At 39.5% G+C, this 19,433-nt stretch overlaps 2 protein-coding genes across 4 annotated transcripts in view; one reads left to right on the top strand and one right to left on the bottom strand.

Annotated features, from left to right (window-relative positions):
- The window catches only part of LOC136843949 (serine/arginine-rich splicing factor 3-like), a 180,670-nt gene that overhangs the window by 77,697 nt on the left and 83,540 nt on the right, over window positions 1–19,433 (bottom strand). The window lies entirely within an intron of this gene.
- The window catches only part of LOC136843948 (protein trapped in endoderm-1-like), a 97,775-nt gene continuing 95,327 nt past the window's right edge, over window positions 16,986–19,433 (top strand). Inside the window, exon 1 of the mRNA XM_067112934.1 lies at window positions 16,986–18,402. Coding sequence (XP_066969035.1) covers window positions 18,219–18,402 — 184 coding nt within the window. The 5' untranslated portion in view covers window positions 16,986–18,218. The remainder of the gene's footprint in view (window positions 18,403–19,433) is intronic.

The following is a 19,433-nucleotide window of genomic DNA, read 5'->3' as shown; positions in this document are numbered from 1 at the left end:
GATAATCGTAACACGGCCCAATTCGAAGCACATTAGTGAGTAACCCTGTGTACAACGATGTGGGTTGCGTAACAGAATTATGATGACTTTGTTACGCGAAGTGTACAATTCAACATGATGAGATGATTACAGACTCAGAAGAAGATCTTCTTGAGAGAGAGAGAGAGAGAGAGAGAGAGAGAGAGAGAGAGAGAGAGAGAGAGAGAGATAAAGAGCGCTTCTTTCACAATACGCTACGAGATGAGCCGATTCTTCGAAGGCGACATTCTGTTTACTGATAAACCGGTTTTTTATGGAGAGTTTCTTAAGAAGAAGAGTAATAGAAGTGACGCTGCACAAACGTACCCACGTATGCATATGTGTCTGCATCAAGTAGACTATCTTAGTGTGTGCGTGTGTGTGTGTGTGTATATATATGTATGTATATATACACGTGTGTGCATATATATAGCTATATATATATATATATATATATATATATATATATATATATATATATATATATATATATATATATATATATATATATATATATATATATATATACACATACTGTATATATATATATATAGTTATTATTGAAAAGATGAACCCTATTCTTATGAAGCAAGGCCACTAAAGGGGCCACTGACCTGAGATTCAAGCTTCGAAAGAATATTATGGTGTTCATTGGGAAGAAGCAGGAAGAAGTGTGTGTGTGTGTATGTATGTGTATATATGTGTATGTATAGTACGTGTAAACTATAAATACACATTTCTTGCACTTGAATCCAAAGGCTTTGTAAGTGACGAGCGTATCAAAAAAGCGCGAAGACTTCGAGAAGTTAAGAGGGCATTGTGGCTATTACAATTACATAAGTATCTGGTAAAAATTGCCAGTAGATTCTACAAATGTACATATGGCGATATATACACACGTGCCTACTAACCATGTATTGTCGACGGGGGTCCTACACAGTGACCTAATCGTCCGTAGGTGTTTAGCTTTAAGGTTCCTCGCATAACTGGAGGGGCCGTGAATTGTTAAATATCAGCTGCCTGCCACGCCACCTGTTCATCGTTGTCATAAAATTCCGATGTGTTTTATTAATTTTCTAAGAACTGTTGTTCATTTAAAATCTATGAAAATTACGAAGGGTTATTATCTATTTACATCGTCATTGAGATGTGCCTTTTCTGCCCTTCGTAATCATTCAGTAAATTCAAGTTCAGTTTGGTTTTTCATTTCACAATAAACAATGATATCGGGGGCATTTGAGCAAACTTTAAAGGTCGGAAACGGAGGTTTGAAGGTGGATTTCGTAAAGCCTGAGCGAAACTGATTTAAGGCAAATCTCTAAGGATTCTTCAGCATGAGAATTTTAAACCTTAAAATATATCATTCATTCACGATGCTCTTTTAGTTTTCTGTAAAAGAAAACTATTGTGCCGGCTTTGTCTGTCCGTCCGCACTTTTTTCTCTCCGCCCTCAGATCTTAAATACTACGGAGGCTAGAGGGCTGCAAATTGGTATGTTGATCAGCCACCCTCCAGTCATCAAACATACCAAATTGCGGCCCTCTAGCCTCTGTAGTTTTTATTTCATCTGAGGTTAAAGTTAGCCATTATCGTACTTCTGGCAACGATATTGGATCGGCCACCACCGACCGTTGTTAAAGTTTCATGGGCCGCGGCTCATACAACATTATACCGAGACCAGCGAAAGATAGATCTATTTTCGGTGGCCTTGATTATACGCTGTAGCGGCTGTGCAGAAAACACGATGGCGCCGAGGGAACTTCTGTGCATTTTTTGCTTGTTTTTTGTTCATTCCACTCACAAGTCACGATCAAGTCTGAAATCTGCTTGGGATGTAAAATACCAGTGCACATTTTTTTAGGGAGCGTCATAACCGTGTTGACTGTCATTCAACAACGTATCATTATGATATATTATGAACTGTAATTAGTGTATAACGCGCAGGTTTTTCTTTGCGCAGACCACACAATTTCCTGATAAATATCCTGGTAATGAATATTGCAGGCATGAATTGGCTTACTTTTTATGATCTTTATTGCTTTATTCATTCGTATAAAATGAATGGTATCAAATCCTCTGCAAAATTAACAAGTGAGTTTTCTGTGCAGCCGCTACAGCTTATAATCAAGGCCACCGAAAATAGATCTATCTTTCGGTGGTCTCGATATAATGCTGTATGATATGGTGGTGGCCTGGCCCATATCGTTGCCAGAAGCACGATTATGGGTAAATTTAGCCTTAAATAAAATAAAAACTACTAAGGCTAGAGGGTTACAACTTGGAATGTTTGATGATTAGAGGGTGGATGATCAACATACCAATTTGCAGGCCTGTAGCCTCAGTAGTTTTTAAGATCTGAGGGCGGACAGAAAAAGTGCGGACAGAAAAAAGTGCGGACGGAAAACTAAAAACGGTGGTTTCACGTAAAGTCTCTTAAGAATAATATTATTCGTGAATGCATGCAGTCTAACTTAACAAGCTTTCAGTACAACAGAATACCCAGCATCATTCCGCAGAAAATACAGTTAGTCAATTAATTATATAAATATTTGTCAAATATGAATCATTTAAGTCCAACATGGCACAAAATCAAGATTTAAACGTACATTACAGCGTCACTTGGTCTTAGGAGCAACAATATCTAAGATGCTAATGAGAAGATTATCTCATAATCTCAGAGCATAAAAGGAACAAAAGAATTTTGAAGGACAACGAATCCTGAAGGAGAGAAGGACGTTGCGATAAAGAGATTAGATAAGACATTGTTTTGAAAGATATGTGAGGATTCTTTCGACTGTAAACCAGTGGTAAATCACTTAATAGCCAGAAGTGTTTTCGAAAAATAAACAAGTAAATAATGCGCCGAAGTTTCTTCGGCGCAATCGAGTTTTCTGTACGGCTGCTACAGCGTATAATCAAGGCCACCGAAAATAGATCTATCTTTCGATGGTCTCGGTAGTGTGCTGTATGAGCCGCGACCCATGAAACTTTAACCACGGCCCGGTGGTGGTCTACCGTATATCTTTCCCAGAAGCACGATTATGGCTAATTTTAACCTTAAATAAAATAAAAACTACTGCGGAGGCTAGAGGGCTGCAATTTGGTATTTTTGATGATTGGAGGGTGGATGATCAACATACCAATTTGCAGCCTTCTAGCCTCAGTAGTTTTTAAGATCCGAGAGCGGACAGAAAAAGTGCGGACAGAAAAAAAGTGCGAACAGAAAAAGTGCGGACAGAAAGAAGTACTTACATAAAAAAGTGCGGACGGAATAAAGTGCGGACAGAATAAAGTGCGGACGGACAGACAAAACCGGCACAATAGTTTTCTTTTACAGAAAACTAAAGCTAAAAAAGACTGCCATAGAATTTTTTTTATGATTCGAGAATATTTGTTATTTCAAATCTATAGTGCTTTTATGAATAAATTTTACTTAGTTATTTTTTTTTTATTTACTTCAGAAAGGCGTTACTGCATTTGCCCAATGATCGCCAAAGTTTGCCGGTTGGATTTTAGGAGAGCAATCTTTCTGTTAATCATCAGGCGTACTTGAAGGAGCCTGGTGTGTTTCTCTCTCTCTCTCTCTCTCTCTCTCTCTCTCTCTCTCTCTCTCTCTCTCTCTCTCTCTCTCTCTCTCCTTATTAATGCACTGGACAACTCAGCGCTGTAAATCTGGCTGAACAATGAATAGGAAGTGAAAAATAAATATATCGTCTTTCCATGTGAAAGGCAGAATAAATAATCCCCTCTAAAGCTACCCTACCTAAATGAAAGCGCTCGGAAACTACCATCGATTACAATGTTACCATCGTGTATAAGTTTCACAAAGAACAAGATGTTATACTGAATTGAAGTGAATATGGAATTTAGACCAAAGGCCCAGCACTGGGACCTATGAGATCATTCAGCGCTGAAACGGAAATTGACAGTTAGAAGGCTTGAAAGGTGTAACAGGTGGAAAACCTCGCAATCGTTAGGAGATGTTATAGGTTTATCATTATCTCCAGACATACAGCAGTATTCCATCCTAAACAATCACTTCTCGAGAAGTGTCTCCTGTGTCACGTTTGTCCACTTCTTCATATTCTCTCCTTAAAAATGGAAAATTATTTAATGATCTCGATTAGGAAGTTGGATGGACGTTATGTATTTATTTGCTTGTTCGCTTGCTTGTCTGTCCTCAGCGTATCTCAGAAAAATTGTCTCTGGACTTCAGCATTTTGTGGTGGGGTGATCTATGGGCCAAGGAGGGTTGATGACAATCTGAGACGGTTCGGGACCGGTTCTAGGATTTTTCTTGACCTCTTTTGCCTTTTTTGTTTGTTTTCATTCCTGTTTGTTTCTTCACGAACACCCAAGAATGTCAGCTGAGGATATCAGTGAAATTTTGCGAAGAAAGCAAGAGAGAGTTGTATCTGGAACTGCCCGTGAATCTGGTATTGCAGTTACATGGCAGGCAGCAACGTTCTGGACTTTCTGTTGATTTTGTAAAGACAAAAGCACGATCTTCAGGGAATCTCTAGACTCTGGGGTGTGAAAATGTGTCTATCACGGTTAGCACTGGTTAACGGTTGAAACAGGAAATGTTAATAACTGATTGATAACTTTTCACTTTAACGAACTTTGTAGAAATATATCCTGATTTGAAAATCATCCAAGTCATAAACCTTTTCGTTCCAAAAGGTAAAAACACTAAGCGTAAAACAAATACATTTCTATATAAGTTTCAACACATGATTTTGAATTCCAAATATTTCCTGGGCCACACTTGGTGATTTTTGCCACAGCGTACTTTCTCTTGTAGGGGCAGATAGAAGGTAAACACCACCGCAGTCCTCCACCAAACCAGGATACGAAAACCGATCGCTTTTGTGTGAAACCATAGACGGGTGTCTGTAGCAAGGACTACAGAGCAAACAACTCTGACCTTGCTTGACCGAATGCGTTGACTGAGGAGGAATCGAGCTGTTTGTTTTATTTCTAAGCAGAGAACCGGAGCTTCGGTTACTAGAGCTATGCGATTCATTAATTCCTCCCTCCTTGAGCGTCAATCAACATGAACGAGGTGTCTGTCCGTTTGCAATTCGGTGGGAGGCTCGTCTTCAATAGATCATCTCTCTCTCTCTCTCTCTCTCTCTCTCTCTCTCTCTCTCTCTCTCTCTCTCTCTCTCGTGTGAGAAATTGCAATTTTGCTTTCTTAATGAAACGTCAACTTCAAGCCGATGGATTTGCTGGTGCCAATGCAGGTCTTTTTACTCAACCTCCCGATGTGTGGTTATTAAAGAAACTTAATCTTCTCACTCTGATGGCAGCTTCATAGACACGAAATAGAATCTGCTACAGATGTCGATTCCGAGGTCACCTAGAGTGCTGCAAATCCTCAAGGCAATGCAAGAAAGCACGCATTAAAAAAAAGCAAAGCTCCAGCAACTCATAAGACTCCACACACGTGTGACCCTTATTCTAATCTCTTTCCATTTTCTTCGTTTTCTTCTTCAGCCATTACTACGGAACGCAGCTATAGATAATATATAATATGCTCTACCACCTGTGAAGTTACGCAGTATCCATGAACCCCCTGTCTACTCTCAGATGAGACAGTCTTTTCCTTTTTATCTGACTGTCTACCATTGCTGTCTTGATCTGCGCTGGACTTTTTGAGTCGCGTTGACAGCAGATAAATCTACGGACAAGCTAACACTGGGAAAGGTTAATAGCAGACTTTGGTAATCCAACGGACATAAATTACCAATCTTGCCGAATATTGCAGATTCCATTTATCGGAAAGCGCACGGGTTAGGTTAGGTTAGGAGGATATGACGTAAGATCATATTTTAGATAGTTTAAAGTGAAGGCCCGTAGTTTTTTCAAACGTGAAATATCTTTCTTTTCTTTTCCCAACAATCCTTAGTTATCTCTGACGCTCATATGTGACGTCAGCGGCCCTACTTTACACCCAGAGACCGTGAATCAACGTAATGCTTCCAGGAAAGTGACATCACTCGTCAGTTTTTTCATCTCCCAGCTTGCTGTATCAACCTCTATCCTGGCGCCGAGAGAGGGCGAGCATTACGTCATTCCTCGTCAAATTCTTTCAAAAGAGTTTTTACTCACGTAGCTGTCAAATGAGACCGGGGTATGCGTGGTATGCGCGAACGTATGTTAAGGAATTATGCTTGCAAATGCTAAGTCTGTGACTGGGACCTGGAAGATACTTGCTAAAGATTGAATGCCTTCTTGCGTCCTTATTTGCGAAGTTCATTCGTTTACAAAACATACCTGCTTTCCTCAACAAGCTGGTGAGGTAAACTTTACCATGTTATTCTGCAGTAGGACTTATCGGCAATTCTTTCGCTAAACTCCTTGAAAAGGTTGACCAGGATCTTGCAATCCTATCAAAACAGGAAAGAAGATGCACCTGAGATAAGCCATGAGCGTAGCATCGCAAATATACGCTGTTAATTCACATACATAGCTTTGATAAATGAGTTGGAGAAAAGCATTTGCAGCCTCGGAATAATGCATGCATTTTTTCACAGGCTGACTCGGGTATGTGTAATCATTAAAGCCATTTGAACATCCAAAGTGCAATCGGACAGGAGATGGCGTTCGCCGTCATAAAAATAAAATCAGAATTGATTGGGAGGACAAATAAACAAACAAACAAAATTACCCTGAGCCTCGTAGATGTTGGACCTGACAAAACTGCGTCACAAGTGGATAATTTTCTTAAAAATTCGTGAGTTGATGTTAGATATCCTTTTTTTTTTTTAACACGAACCCTCTCTATAGCGGCGGACATGTGAGATCAAACCCGAAAAACCCATTCCTTTTAATTGCCTCACAAACAGGTCCTCAACACACAAACATTCCTTTTAATTCCCTCACAAACAGATCCTCAACACACAAACCACGTTCCTCTGCACCTCCTTGAAGAATTCCACAGTTGTCTGTTATCACACTGAGTATCTACTTGGCACTTCCGTCTCCGCACTGTCGTTCTTTGTACCTGTCCGACCCTTGTGCGCAAACGCGCGTTTCTTTTTTATGACCGCCATCTCTGTAGGACTGGAATGAGAGCGGATGTTGTCTGCAGGATTAGTTTATCAGTGCTGATTTTAGTTTTCTGTACAAGAAAACTACTGTGCCGGCTTGGTCTGTCCGTCCGCACTTTTTCTGTTCCACTTTTTTCTGTCGGTACTTTTTCCTGTCAGCCCTTAGATCTTAAAAACTACTGAGGCTGGAGGGCTGCAAATTGTAATGTTGATTATCCACCCTCCAATCATCAAACATACCAAATTGTAGTCTTCTAGCCTTAGTAGTTTTTATTTTATTGAAAGGTTGAAGTTAGCCATGATCGTGCGTCTGGCAACGATATAGGCTAAGCCACCACCGGGTCGTTGTTAAAGATTCATACGCCGCAGCTCATACAGCATTATACCACAACCACCGAAAGATAGATCCGTTTTCGGTGGCCTTGATTATACGCTGTAGCGGCTGTACAGAGAACTCGATTGCGCCAAAGAAACTTCGGCGCAATTTTTGCTTGTTTTCTTCTGTTAAGGGTAAAGGTTTTTCCTTTCGTTCTGTTGGTTTTCCTTGTCTGTTGCGCGATTTCTTTTCAAACGACGGAGCATTAAAATCAGAATGATCTATCCCCACCCGTGATGTGCATATACACTTTTAAATAAAAAAGATTATTGACTTGTTTATCAAGTATGAAAAAGGCGTTTAAGTGCAGATCATATAAATAAATGATTAAATAACAGAAGAAAACAAATAACCTGTACAGGTTATCTGCATGCGCGTATCATTGCAGCCTAATGAAATTAAGATAATTAGCATCCATACTTTCTAGGAGGACTGCGCCACTCGTTTATATCTCAGAAAGGAAACCCCTTACAGTGTACGATAGTGAGATTAGGGCAGTTCCCAATGATGCTATAAACAATGCAGTAAAAGACTCAGAGTTGATCCTTGAAGGATACAAAACATCCCAGTTTCTTTTAAAATACTTACCACTGTCGTCACTCCGATCTCTGTCTTACGATAAGAGGGTCATTATCACTTGCGCAGTGCTTCTTTCTGCTTCCGAAAAGCCCATCTGAGTGTCTCTGTGCCTGACTTTGTATTCTTGTTAAATGGATTGTCTAGATCAGGGGTTCCCAACCTGGGGTTACATGTACCCCCAGTGGTACATTTGTACTCTTCAGGGGGTACATTACATCTGAGAGAATAGCCAGTACTGTGCAATACATGATGTAATCTGCATTGAGATTGCACAAAGTCGTGTCTTTTTTTTTTTATTTCATCGTTTTAGTAAGCAAAGCTTTACTCTACACAAACAGATTTCATAATGAAATTATATCACAATATCAATTTCACTGTTTTTCTTCTTCATCCTCAATTTTTGTGGGTACACAGGAATCTACAATAATAAGGTTGGGAACCCCTGGTCTAGATCCTCAAATATATTGAATAATCTATTGTTATCTGCATGGCAGTTTTCTTGAAACCACCTCAACATCGGCTATTTTTGTTTTCCTTGGCACAAACCTAAATCTCCAGCTGTCTTTTTGATAGGTTTTTTGACATTTCCTCCAGCGCCTTTTCCAGTTCACGGCTACTCTCACGATCTCGCTTCTTTTATACTTATTCATGATATAGTACATATCCCTTCCTTTCGTGCATTGCTGTTATCAAGGTACGAGGAATACCAGGTGGGTTGACTTGGTATTCTTTAGACCTTGACTGTTACAATACTCTTTCACCAACTTTTCCTTCTAATATGTTTATTTTGGTCACCTCTTCTGTTTTCATCTGAGATATTATTAACTTTCTCCCCTCTCTTACACCTTTTCCGCTTTCATCGTACCTTTGTTACCCAAAACATTATCTCGTTTTTCTTTTCTGTGTTGAGATTCAGTTTTCGTTCCTCCCAGACCTTCGTCTCGTCTTGGGCCTGGTCAGCTGCCTCATGTCCACCGTCTTCTTTTCACATTTTCCACTTTATCCTCTTCCATGCCCGTCCTCGATGAATATGGAGTTAGAAATCGTGATGAATAAGAATTAGCATGCTACTAGAGTATCGATTGTAATGGTATTCGCTAAAATAAAGTTAAACAAGTAAAAAGGGCACTGAAGCTTCTTCTGCGCAATCGAGTTTTCTGTACAGTCGCTACAGCGTATAAACAAGGCCACCGAAAATAGATCTATCTTTCGGTGGTCTCGGTATAATGCTGTATGGGACGCGACCCACGAACTTTAACCGCGGCCCGGTGGTGGCCTATATATCGTTGCCAGAAGCACGAGTATGGCTAACTTCAACCTTAAATAAAAAACTACTGAGGCTAGAAGGATACAATTTGGTATGTTTGATGATAGGACGGTGGATGATCAACATACCAATTTGCAGCCCTCTAGCCTCGGTAGTTTTTAAGCTCTGAGAGCGGACAGAATAAAGTGCGGACGGACACACAAAGCCGGCACAATAGTCTCCCTTTCCAGAAAACGGAAAATCAGGATATCCCGAAGAGATTCGTCTTGCAAATGTCGACAACTTTGTGCTTTATTTTACTTATACACCGAAGTCCGTTCCTTACCGTACTTTAAGACGTACACAATAATTGCACGCATGTACGTAAGTCTTCTTAAAGGAAAAAAGAATTACTAACCATTTTGTCAGGTCACTCCACATACCTAACTGAGAGAGAGAGAGAGAGAGAGAGAGAGAGAGAGAGAGAGAGAGAGAGAGAGAGACTCTGCATTTCATGAAACGGAAAGTCGCCGTGATACAAAACATCGGAGGACAGGCAATCATATCTCTCGCTCCTTTGTGTCGGGGTCGAATGCATATACGACAACTCACCCGTAATTATTGGCGTCCTGATCATTGTTGTCGCCGAATAATACGCTAAACGTCGTCATTAAGAGAGAATTATCTGAGTGTGTTTTTTTTTTTTTTTGCATTCATGTATGTAAACATATTGTATTCCTGGTAAGAAGAGAAATGATAATTGTAAAAATTATGTAAATTATTGTGACAGAATTGTAAAACTGCATTAATGTATTTTTCTAATAAAATATAAAAAAGTAAAAAAAAAAAAAATACAAGACGATAATGAGTCAAGCACAGCTTAATTATTTCTTTCGAGAAAGTGTGGGGATTCTAAGAAGAAAAAATAACAGCCACACACACACACACACACAACAGGCTGGTCAGTACTTGGATGGGTGACCACGAATAAACAAGTAAAAAAATGCGCCGGAGCGTCTTCGGCGCAATCGAGTTTTCTGTACAGCCTATAATGCTGTCCGAAACTCACAGCCACGGCCCATGAAACTTTCAGCCATGGCTCTGTGGTGGCCTGTGTTGTTGACACCTATAATATATATATATATATATATATATATATATATATATATATATATATATATATATATATATATAAATATAAATATACATATATATATACTTTTATATACATATATATAAATGTATATATAAATACATTTTATATATATATATATATATATATATATATATATATATATATATATATATATATATATATATGTATTATATACATACACGTTTTAAATTTTCTTAACTTCTTAGGAATGTCTGAAACTTTCTGAGATTAAGAATGAGATTAGATAACCTCAGGTGTTACTTTGAAGCCACCACACAATGGCTTAATCAAGTTACAATCAATGCATAATATCATTTTTTTAACTGGATTCCGTGAACGCACCATTGCTAATGATAGCCCGATCATCAAGTTACATAATGGAGCGTCGATAAATTAATAGAAATAAAATAAATCAATTACACAAACACACACACACACACACACACACACGGACATATTGGGTCACAAGTGCATGTGTACACGTATCTTCAGCTCCTGCTACAGATTAGTCAAATTTAGTTCGACGTCCCTTAGTTCACTTCCACTGATAATTATATTACATAAAGTATAATATCATTCTCCTTCGCTATTGTGTTGAATAGTATCCTCTGGGCACCATGAGATATTTCAGAAGGTATTTACTTCATGACATTGCACCCGAAAGTTACAGTGAGTGGGATGATTGTGATGAAAACTCTATCTCTTTCTCTTTATATATATATATATATATATATATATATATATATATATATATATATATATATATATATATATATACATATGTACACACACATTCAGGCGGAAGTATACATCAACAAGCAGGAGTCCAAAGAAGACGACATTCAACAAAACAGTTGCATATTTATCTTTAGGAACGTTTCGTGGCGCTTAAACACATCACCGGTCTGTTTTCAATTTAGCTTTTATTTTGAATTGAGGGAACTGATACGTATTTTTCAATTTTACAGACCGATGATGATGTGTTTGAGGTACACGAAACGTTTCTAACGATAAATATGCAAGTGTTTTGTTGAGTGCTGTATTCTTTGGACTCCTGCTTGTTGATATAAATATATATGTATATATATGATTATTATCACTTTTGTACGTGATTCATTTATCACACATTACCACAGGTGAAAAATAAGAGACGGGGTGTAGGTCCTGACCGGTTTCGACTTTATTTCCAAGCCATTGACGAAGGGCTGACACAGAGTATAAGAAGTCACAAATATACATACTACAGGAACAGTACTAACGGTTGTGTATGTTCGTCAGTACTGTTCCTATAGTAAATATATTTGTGAATTCTTATACTTTGTATCAGTCCTTCGTCAATGGCTTGGAAATAAAGTCGAAAACCGGTCAGACCTACACCACCATCTCTTCTTTTTCACCTGTGGTAATGTGATGTATATATATATAATATATTATATATATATATATGTGTGTGTGTGTGTGTGTGTGTGTGTGTGTGTGTGTACATATAATATATATATATATATATATATATATATATATATATATATATATATATATATATATATATATATATATATATATACATAGAGGCACACACACAGTAACATTTACTTTTTCATCCCTGAAGGTAAATATAAATAAATCAAGGGACGGCCTCATATTTGTATATATACTATTTATATCTCGTCCCGTGTATTCTGGTCCGCGCTTGTCAAAAGAAATCCGAGACCGGTCATTGTGCCTATTTAGTGCTAACGAGGCTGTCAATGGGTAAATGAGGTAAACATGAAGCTCATAAAGGCTTTTGTTGGACCATAAAGCGAAGAGAGAGAGAGAGAGAGAGAGAGAGAGAGAGAGAGAGAGAGAGAGAGAGAGAGAGAGAGAGAGAGAGAGAGATGTAAAACCTTGAGAAATACTGATTAGCTATAACTTGTATAGGTTAGCGTTAGCGTAAGAGTAGTAGAGAGAGAGAGAGAGAGAGAGAGTAGAGAGAGAGAGAGAGAGAGAGAGAGAGAGAGAGCGAGAGAGAGAGAGAGATCTATTAACTGTTAAATGTAGGACCTTGAGAAATCCTAATTAGATATAACATGAATAGGATAGCGCAGCACAGAGAGAGAGAGAGAGAGAGAGAGAGAGAGAGAGAGAGAGAGAGAGAGAGAGAGAGAAATGTTTCACCGGGCAACCGGGCCAACTGATCTGTCTCTGCCGTTTTTGTTCTCTCTCGCTATTTTATTTTTTTTTTTCGCTAAATTATGTGCAAGAGAAGCAGGGCATTTACATTGCTTTTTAAACGCCACATTCTTTCCATGGTGCCATATTCAAGATTCCGTCTACCATGACTTTGCGCAAATTTAGGGAATGAGCGATGATGCCATCAAAGAAAGAAAATAAAAAGCTATTTAAAATTTCTGCTTTGTTACTCTCTTGTATGCAAATCAAGCTTAAACTAACGTTACGCTAAAGGGAGATTGATTGAAGAGTTTTATGTGTTGAAATCAATACGCTTCCTTTTCAATTGTACGTCAAGATTAAACTAACGCTACGCTAAAGGAAGATTGATTGAAAAGTTTTATGTGTTGAAATCTATACACTTTCCTTTCAATTGTACATCAAGCTTAAACTAACGCTACGCAAAAGGAAGATTGATTGAAAAGTTCTGCTACGTGCAGTCGAAATCAATACACTTTCCTTTCAATTGTACATCATGCTTAAACTAACGCTACGCTAAAGGAAGATTGATTGAAAAGTTCTACGTGCAGTCGAAATCTATACACTTTCCTTTCAATTGTACAAGATTAAACTAACGCTACGCTAAAGGAAGACTGATTGAAAAGTTCTACGTGCAGCTGAAATCAATACAAATTCCTTTCAATTGTAAATCAAGCTTAAACTAACCCTACGCTAAAGGAAGATTGATTGAAGAGTTTTATGTGTTGTTGAAATCTATACACTTTCCTTTCAATTGTACATCAAGCTTAAACTAAGACTACGCTAAAGGAAGATTGACTGAAAAGTTCTACGTGCAGTTGAAATGAATAAACAATACACGGATTATTTGATGAGAACGAGTGCAACGATGTCACTCGCCACAAAAATGCACATATGCAATCCCAAGACCTCGGATTTCGAACCCGCTATCATCCATCACCCGAGGATTATGATCATTACTGGACTTATCTTAAGTCAAACGTATCAGCTACGAAGAGCTGTCATGTAAAACCAGCGCAGTAATCATCTAAATGCAAACACACGAGCGGCTCAGAATTCTTTATCATGAAACTGTGAGAGAGAGAGAGAAAGAGAAAGAGAGAGAGAGAGAGAGAGAGAGAGAGAGAGAGAGAGAGAGAGAGAGAGAGAGAATATAATTCACCAGACGTGATTGTCTTGGTATGCTCAACCAGGCAGACTTGACGGCCGAATTATCAGTGAAACGTTTCAGGGTCAGATGCAGATTACTCTTCTTTATTATTCTCTGGTGTGACTTCCTTTAGTCAAGCGTCATCAAAAGTGGTGCCGCTTCTCTCATTTCGAACCAGTTTAGGATAAATTTCCCAGGTTAAGATACTGAGTCGGGAACGTCTACGATTTCTCCGTAATTCTGGATACGCTTCCCACTGAGACGCCTAAAATCCGGATTTTCAGAATCAAATGGAAAAGCTTTCCATCCACTGCCCTCCTGACACAAGGTCGATTCCAGGCATAGAGGGAGAGCTTCTTCACTTCATTCATAAAGTTCGGATGCGTTTTTGAGAATTCACTGAGCGTGCATGCCACGTTTATCCAGCTGTAATGGATATGAGTAGTAAATTCCAAATTTTCGCGTCGTTTTTGGCCAAGACAAAGCTGGTTATTACGATGAGCACCTTGCCAAGGAATACCGTCAAACAGACATGAGATGATGGAGAATAATGCCCAATAATGCTCTAAGTCAAAATAGGAAATCTCGAAACGAATTTTTTGTTCCTCGAAACATTGACTGCCTGCTTTAAAAAAAAAAAAAAAAAAAAAAAAAAAAAAAAAGGCTGTGGGATTGGGTAGGAAGTCTGGACAGGGAGTGGGGGAGGGGGAAGAGGGGGCGGTCTCTTGTTTCAGCATTTGACCGGATTCCATGAGTGACCTTGACGCAGCTGAAGTTGGCGAAATTTCACAGAAATCATTTGCGTGAAGCCCTTAGAGTTATCAGCACTCATTTCATTCAGATACTCGAGTATAATCCCACCACTTATCTCAGACGGATAATATATCTGGAAAAATTAAATCCTTATCGAATGTTACTAGAAAGACGTATTGTAAGATTAGATAAGCCAGATTTTTTTATGCTCCTTTTGCCCGTTAGCCAAATGCCGTATGCAACAGGGCTTGCAACGGTTGTTAGCGGTGCCATTTTACATTTCAGCTCTGATGGCCATCGAGGTGTTTATTTGCTTGTTTTATTTCTTTACTTTCTTGGTTGTTTGTCTTTCTTTATTTCTGATTCTGGTACTCGAAGTCATCCGTTGTTTATGTCCATTCTGGTTTGTCTTAATATTTCGTTTCATGTTGATTTATCCCCTCTCGTTATCTTTATTTTTTTCTGTGATTTGAATAGTAATGTGCATTACGCCCGTACATCAACATTCCAATAATATTTAAGTTTAATATTTATCTATTTCCTTTAAATTAGACCTGACAACATTCTCACCCTTTCTCCGCCTTCTTATCGATTACAATGAGACATTTCTCTGAGCTAATTTCGATTCTTCAATTAAAAGGACAAACGAAACATGTAATGAAGATATTACGTGGTTCAAAACGATGTGTCCTTGCCGAGGAAATGAAATCTTTTTAAGAATAATTCCAACGCTCGAAGATATCTTACTTGAAGTTCGAAATGTTAGTGACAACGGGTATTCAACTGCCATGCTCTTGCGCACTTAGACGGTGTCAGCAGAAATCCAGTTTTCACCAAATATATTGGGTGAGTTTTGTAATGTACTATTAATACTAGCACTAGATTCACAGGACGTCATAAATAATATTAAAGAAATTCAGCTTAAAAGACCGATAACTTTAGTTGGTAATCAGTCCGTTCTAACTATTTTCGATCATTTTTAATTGTCCGCTTGCACAGTCATTCATATCCATGCAAATCTAAACTTACTTACATGCTTTTTAGGCGTAAGTGTATGCATAGCAACTCAACTTTGGCGGTCTCGAGTGGATTTCAGCAAAACGCAACGGTACTCAAGACTGTCATACAATCCAGGAAGTTCTCATTAGTATACAAATCACTTCATATAAAGCTAATTGCAAGTTTTATCTCCGAGTCGTTTCCCTTTGCCGAGCTATGTAAAACTTCTTGTAAAACTTCTTCTTTGCTTCTCGGATTTAATGCGAAATTCCTCCAGACTGAAGACGGGGTCCCGCATGAGGAACACTTGGGACCTCTAGATGAGGCGGCTGGTTTGTGGAACGGCTCTTTCCAACAGACCCATTGATGTTGATCCTCGCAAGTTGAAGAGGTTGCTTTCAAGCGCCTTCCACAATTGCTTTTATTTGTCTGTGACATTTCTCCACTGCATTTTGTCTGATATATACATACATACATACATACATACATACATACATACATATATATATATATATATATATATATATATATATATATATATATATATATATAAATTTCTGACTCACATCAGGAGCGAACCCAGGTCTTTCAATTGAAAGACCTGGGTTTGATCCTGATGTGAGTCAGAAATTTATTTCTGTTCCACACGTGATTGTGTGTTGATTATTTCTAATATATATATTATATATATATATATATGTGTGTGTGTGTGTGTTTATACATATATACATACATATGCTTATATATTAATAAATGTATGTATGTATGTACGACTTGTTGTCCTGCATTTGGAAACAATTTTCGCATGCATTTCAATAAAATATTTTCTCTCGTCACAGGAATTCCAATACACTCTGAATAATAATCAGTTTAATGATGATGAACAGCCTCAATTATGTCTGATTACTATGCCAGGTTTCATTCACGTTCTGATAAGGAAAAGGGGATTTTGCTTTTGTACCAACGAGGAGGACTCGTTTTCACTGCTCTGAACATTGTCAAGTATATACCAATTACTTCTATTCACGTTACTTCCTCCCACTTCTTCCCAATGAACACCATATTCTTTGGAAGCTTGAATTTTAAGCCAATGGCCCCTTTGGTGGGCTTGTCCCATATGAATGGGTTTCATCTACTGAATAATAATAATAATAAGGGTCACTCTGAATTTCAAACTGTCGCGCATTGCTAAGAATAAGACCATTCATTTCTTGCCATACAAATCGAAATTGACAGGCCATTATTTGTGCCTCTCGGGAATCATTAGCGCCTGATTTAAGGTCGGGTTCTGAATCTGAAGGAGGCTTAATGAGTGAGTCTCCCAGCGTAAGAAGATACGGTGGGGAGGAGGCTGGTGGTCAAATAAGAGTTGTAAACACCTAGCCGCAATGGAGCCTAAGTTTACGTTCTGAAAGCGATCAAAATTCTTCAGTACTTTGAAGTAAACATAACAAACGCACTACTGTTGCGTTCATGGTGTTCAGAAGTCAATGGACCGCAGTTATCGCCAGGAAAGATAACGTTATCAGCGAGAGTGGATGCCATTCCTCCATTTTCATCTACTCGCTCTGGGGAGGTTATTCTGGTGAGAACTGTGGGAAGGGAAACACAACAGCGAAAAGAAAAAAAATAATAAATAAAAGCAAAGAAAAACCGTTGCCTTCTGAGCCTCGTCTGTCAGTAGTGGCACTGTGCTGGGCACAGGGCACCCGGGAATAGGTTCGTGGGAGTCCTGGGGGGCGGCTGGGGCCGATGGGAAGAGCCCACCCCAGGCAGTATGGACCAGACACTCTCGTTCAGTCTCAGTCGTTCTCCACTCAGAACCTCTCAAAGAGCCGCGCGAGGTGGGACTTGCGTCCGGCAGCTCTCCTGATATCTCACTGGAACAACTGAGAGCAGCAAGTTGTTGCTGCCTCGTGTCGACGCCACTTGTAGATTTGGCGGACTCGCTTGGCCATTTTCGTTGTTCACGTGAACACATTCAGTTGTTACCGGCAGGCACACGGAGGTGAATGAAGGAAGGGCAGTGAAGGAAACAACGGCTCTGTTGTTTCGAAGAGGTCCGTCTGTTATCCAGTGACGTGAAAGGATTATTTCGTTTTTCTGTTTCTCTCTCACAGCGAGGAGGACGGTTCATTACGTTTGAAGCCCTTTAAAACCACAGGGTTCTAATGTGTTTGCGTTTGGGCTTATTGATGGGATAAGCATTGCCATTTTGAAAGTTCCTCTTCGTCCGTTGCAGGCCGCGATTCATAGTTTCCTCCCCATTACGATTGTGAATCTCTCCCTCCCCAGTGATTGACAGCCTTATTCCTTCACCAACGCCCCCCGCCCCTGCCCCCCAACTTCCGCGATCATTTTCCTAGCGTCTTGTGAAAGAGAGCACCAGATTGCAGTAGCTGGGCTGAGCGTATACGTAAGCTCGCGAGAGCAGGAAGGATTTGCGTCATGTCAAACGCCAAAGACTGTGATTGATTGCCATTGTTGTTTCATAAAACCTTCTATTAGCCATTACAGTGCCAATAATATCCCACTTTTTTTTTTTTTAGTTTTCTGTTTTAGTGCTTTGGCTCCAAGTGCGAGAGTGACACTTCCCGAATAAGGTGAACAAAGCTCTTTTCATTTCTCTCTCTCTCTCTCTCTGCCTGTGAATCGAAATCTCTGCTCTGGACTGCTCTCGTCAGTACCACTGCACCATGGATCCGTCGGAGGCAGCGGCGTTGGTGTCCTCGGAGGATCTGTCCAACCATAGTGAGGACGGGCTTATCATCAGCAACAACGGGTCGTCAGAGGAGGCTGCCCGTCTCATCCATTACCCCAGGGCAGCCACGATCTTCGCTGCTGTCGCCAGCATCATTTTCATCATCGTCGGGGTGTCAGGTGAGTGTCTTGGCGAGGCGTTTCTTACGGTTCTTGGTGCTTGCTGTTTAGTTCAAGTTTCACCTCTCTCTCTCTCTCTCTCTCTCTCTCTCTCTCTCTCTCTCTCTCTCTCTCTCTCCACACATATATATCTATGTGCAAGATGTCTACATTTTTCCTTTTTTCATCTCTCTCTCTCTCTCTCTCTCTCTCTCTCTCTCTCTCTCTCTCTCTCTCTCTCTCTCTCTCTCTCTCTCTCTCTCTCTCACACACACACACACACACTTATCTATGTGCAAGTTATCTACATTTTTCCTTTTTCATCTCTCTCTCTCTCTCTCTCTCTCTCTCTCTCTCTCTCTCTCTCTCTCTCTCATACACACACACACATTTATCTATGTGCAAGTTGTCTACATTTTTCCTTTTTTCATCTCTCTCTCTCTCTCTCTCTCTCTCTCTCTCTCTCTCACACACACACACACACACACACACACACACACACACTTATCTATGCGCAAGTTGTCTGCATTTTTCCGTCTTTCATCTCTCTCTCTCTCTCTCTCTCTCTCTCTCTCTCTCTCTCTCTCTCTCTCTCTCTCTCTCTCCCCCCACACACACACTTATCTATGTGCAAGTTGTCTACATTTTCCCATTTTTCATCTCTCTCTCTCTCTCTCTCTTTCACACATACATCAATGTGCATGTTTATCTACACTCTTCCTTTCTTCATAACTAGGAATATCTATACTTTCAAAAAGGGAACCATCACATACCGTACAGTAGATGTTATCAAACCACACAGCCTCGAGGAGTTTCATTATTTTCGTTTACGAAAATGTTGAACGTCAGTTCTATCACCTTGCACGGTTACGAACTGACAGATCTCAGTCCACAGGACAATATTATAGTCCGACCCACAAGCGAACCTCAGTATGGACGGAAGGCAAAAGGACCCTAGTATTTAAGGGTCGGAAATCCTAATGTATCCCAAGTCTCAACTCCCCAAGAACGGCCTCCGAAGCGTCATGTCCTTGATCCCTTGTTTCTTAGGC

This window comes from Macrobrachium rosenbergii, chromosome 12 (assembly GCF_040412425.1).
Source record: "Macrobrachium rosenbergii isolate ZJJX-2024 chromosome 12, ASM4041242v1, whole genome shotgun sequence".
In the NCBI taxonomy this organism is placed as follows: Eukaryota; Metazoa; Arthropoda; class Malacostraca; order Decapoda; family Palaemonidae; genus Macrobrachium; species Macrobrachium rosenbergii.
The sequence above is the reverse complement of the archived record's forward strand: the minus strand, read 5'-3'. Positions and strand labels throughout refer to the sequence as shown.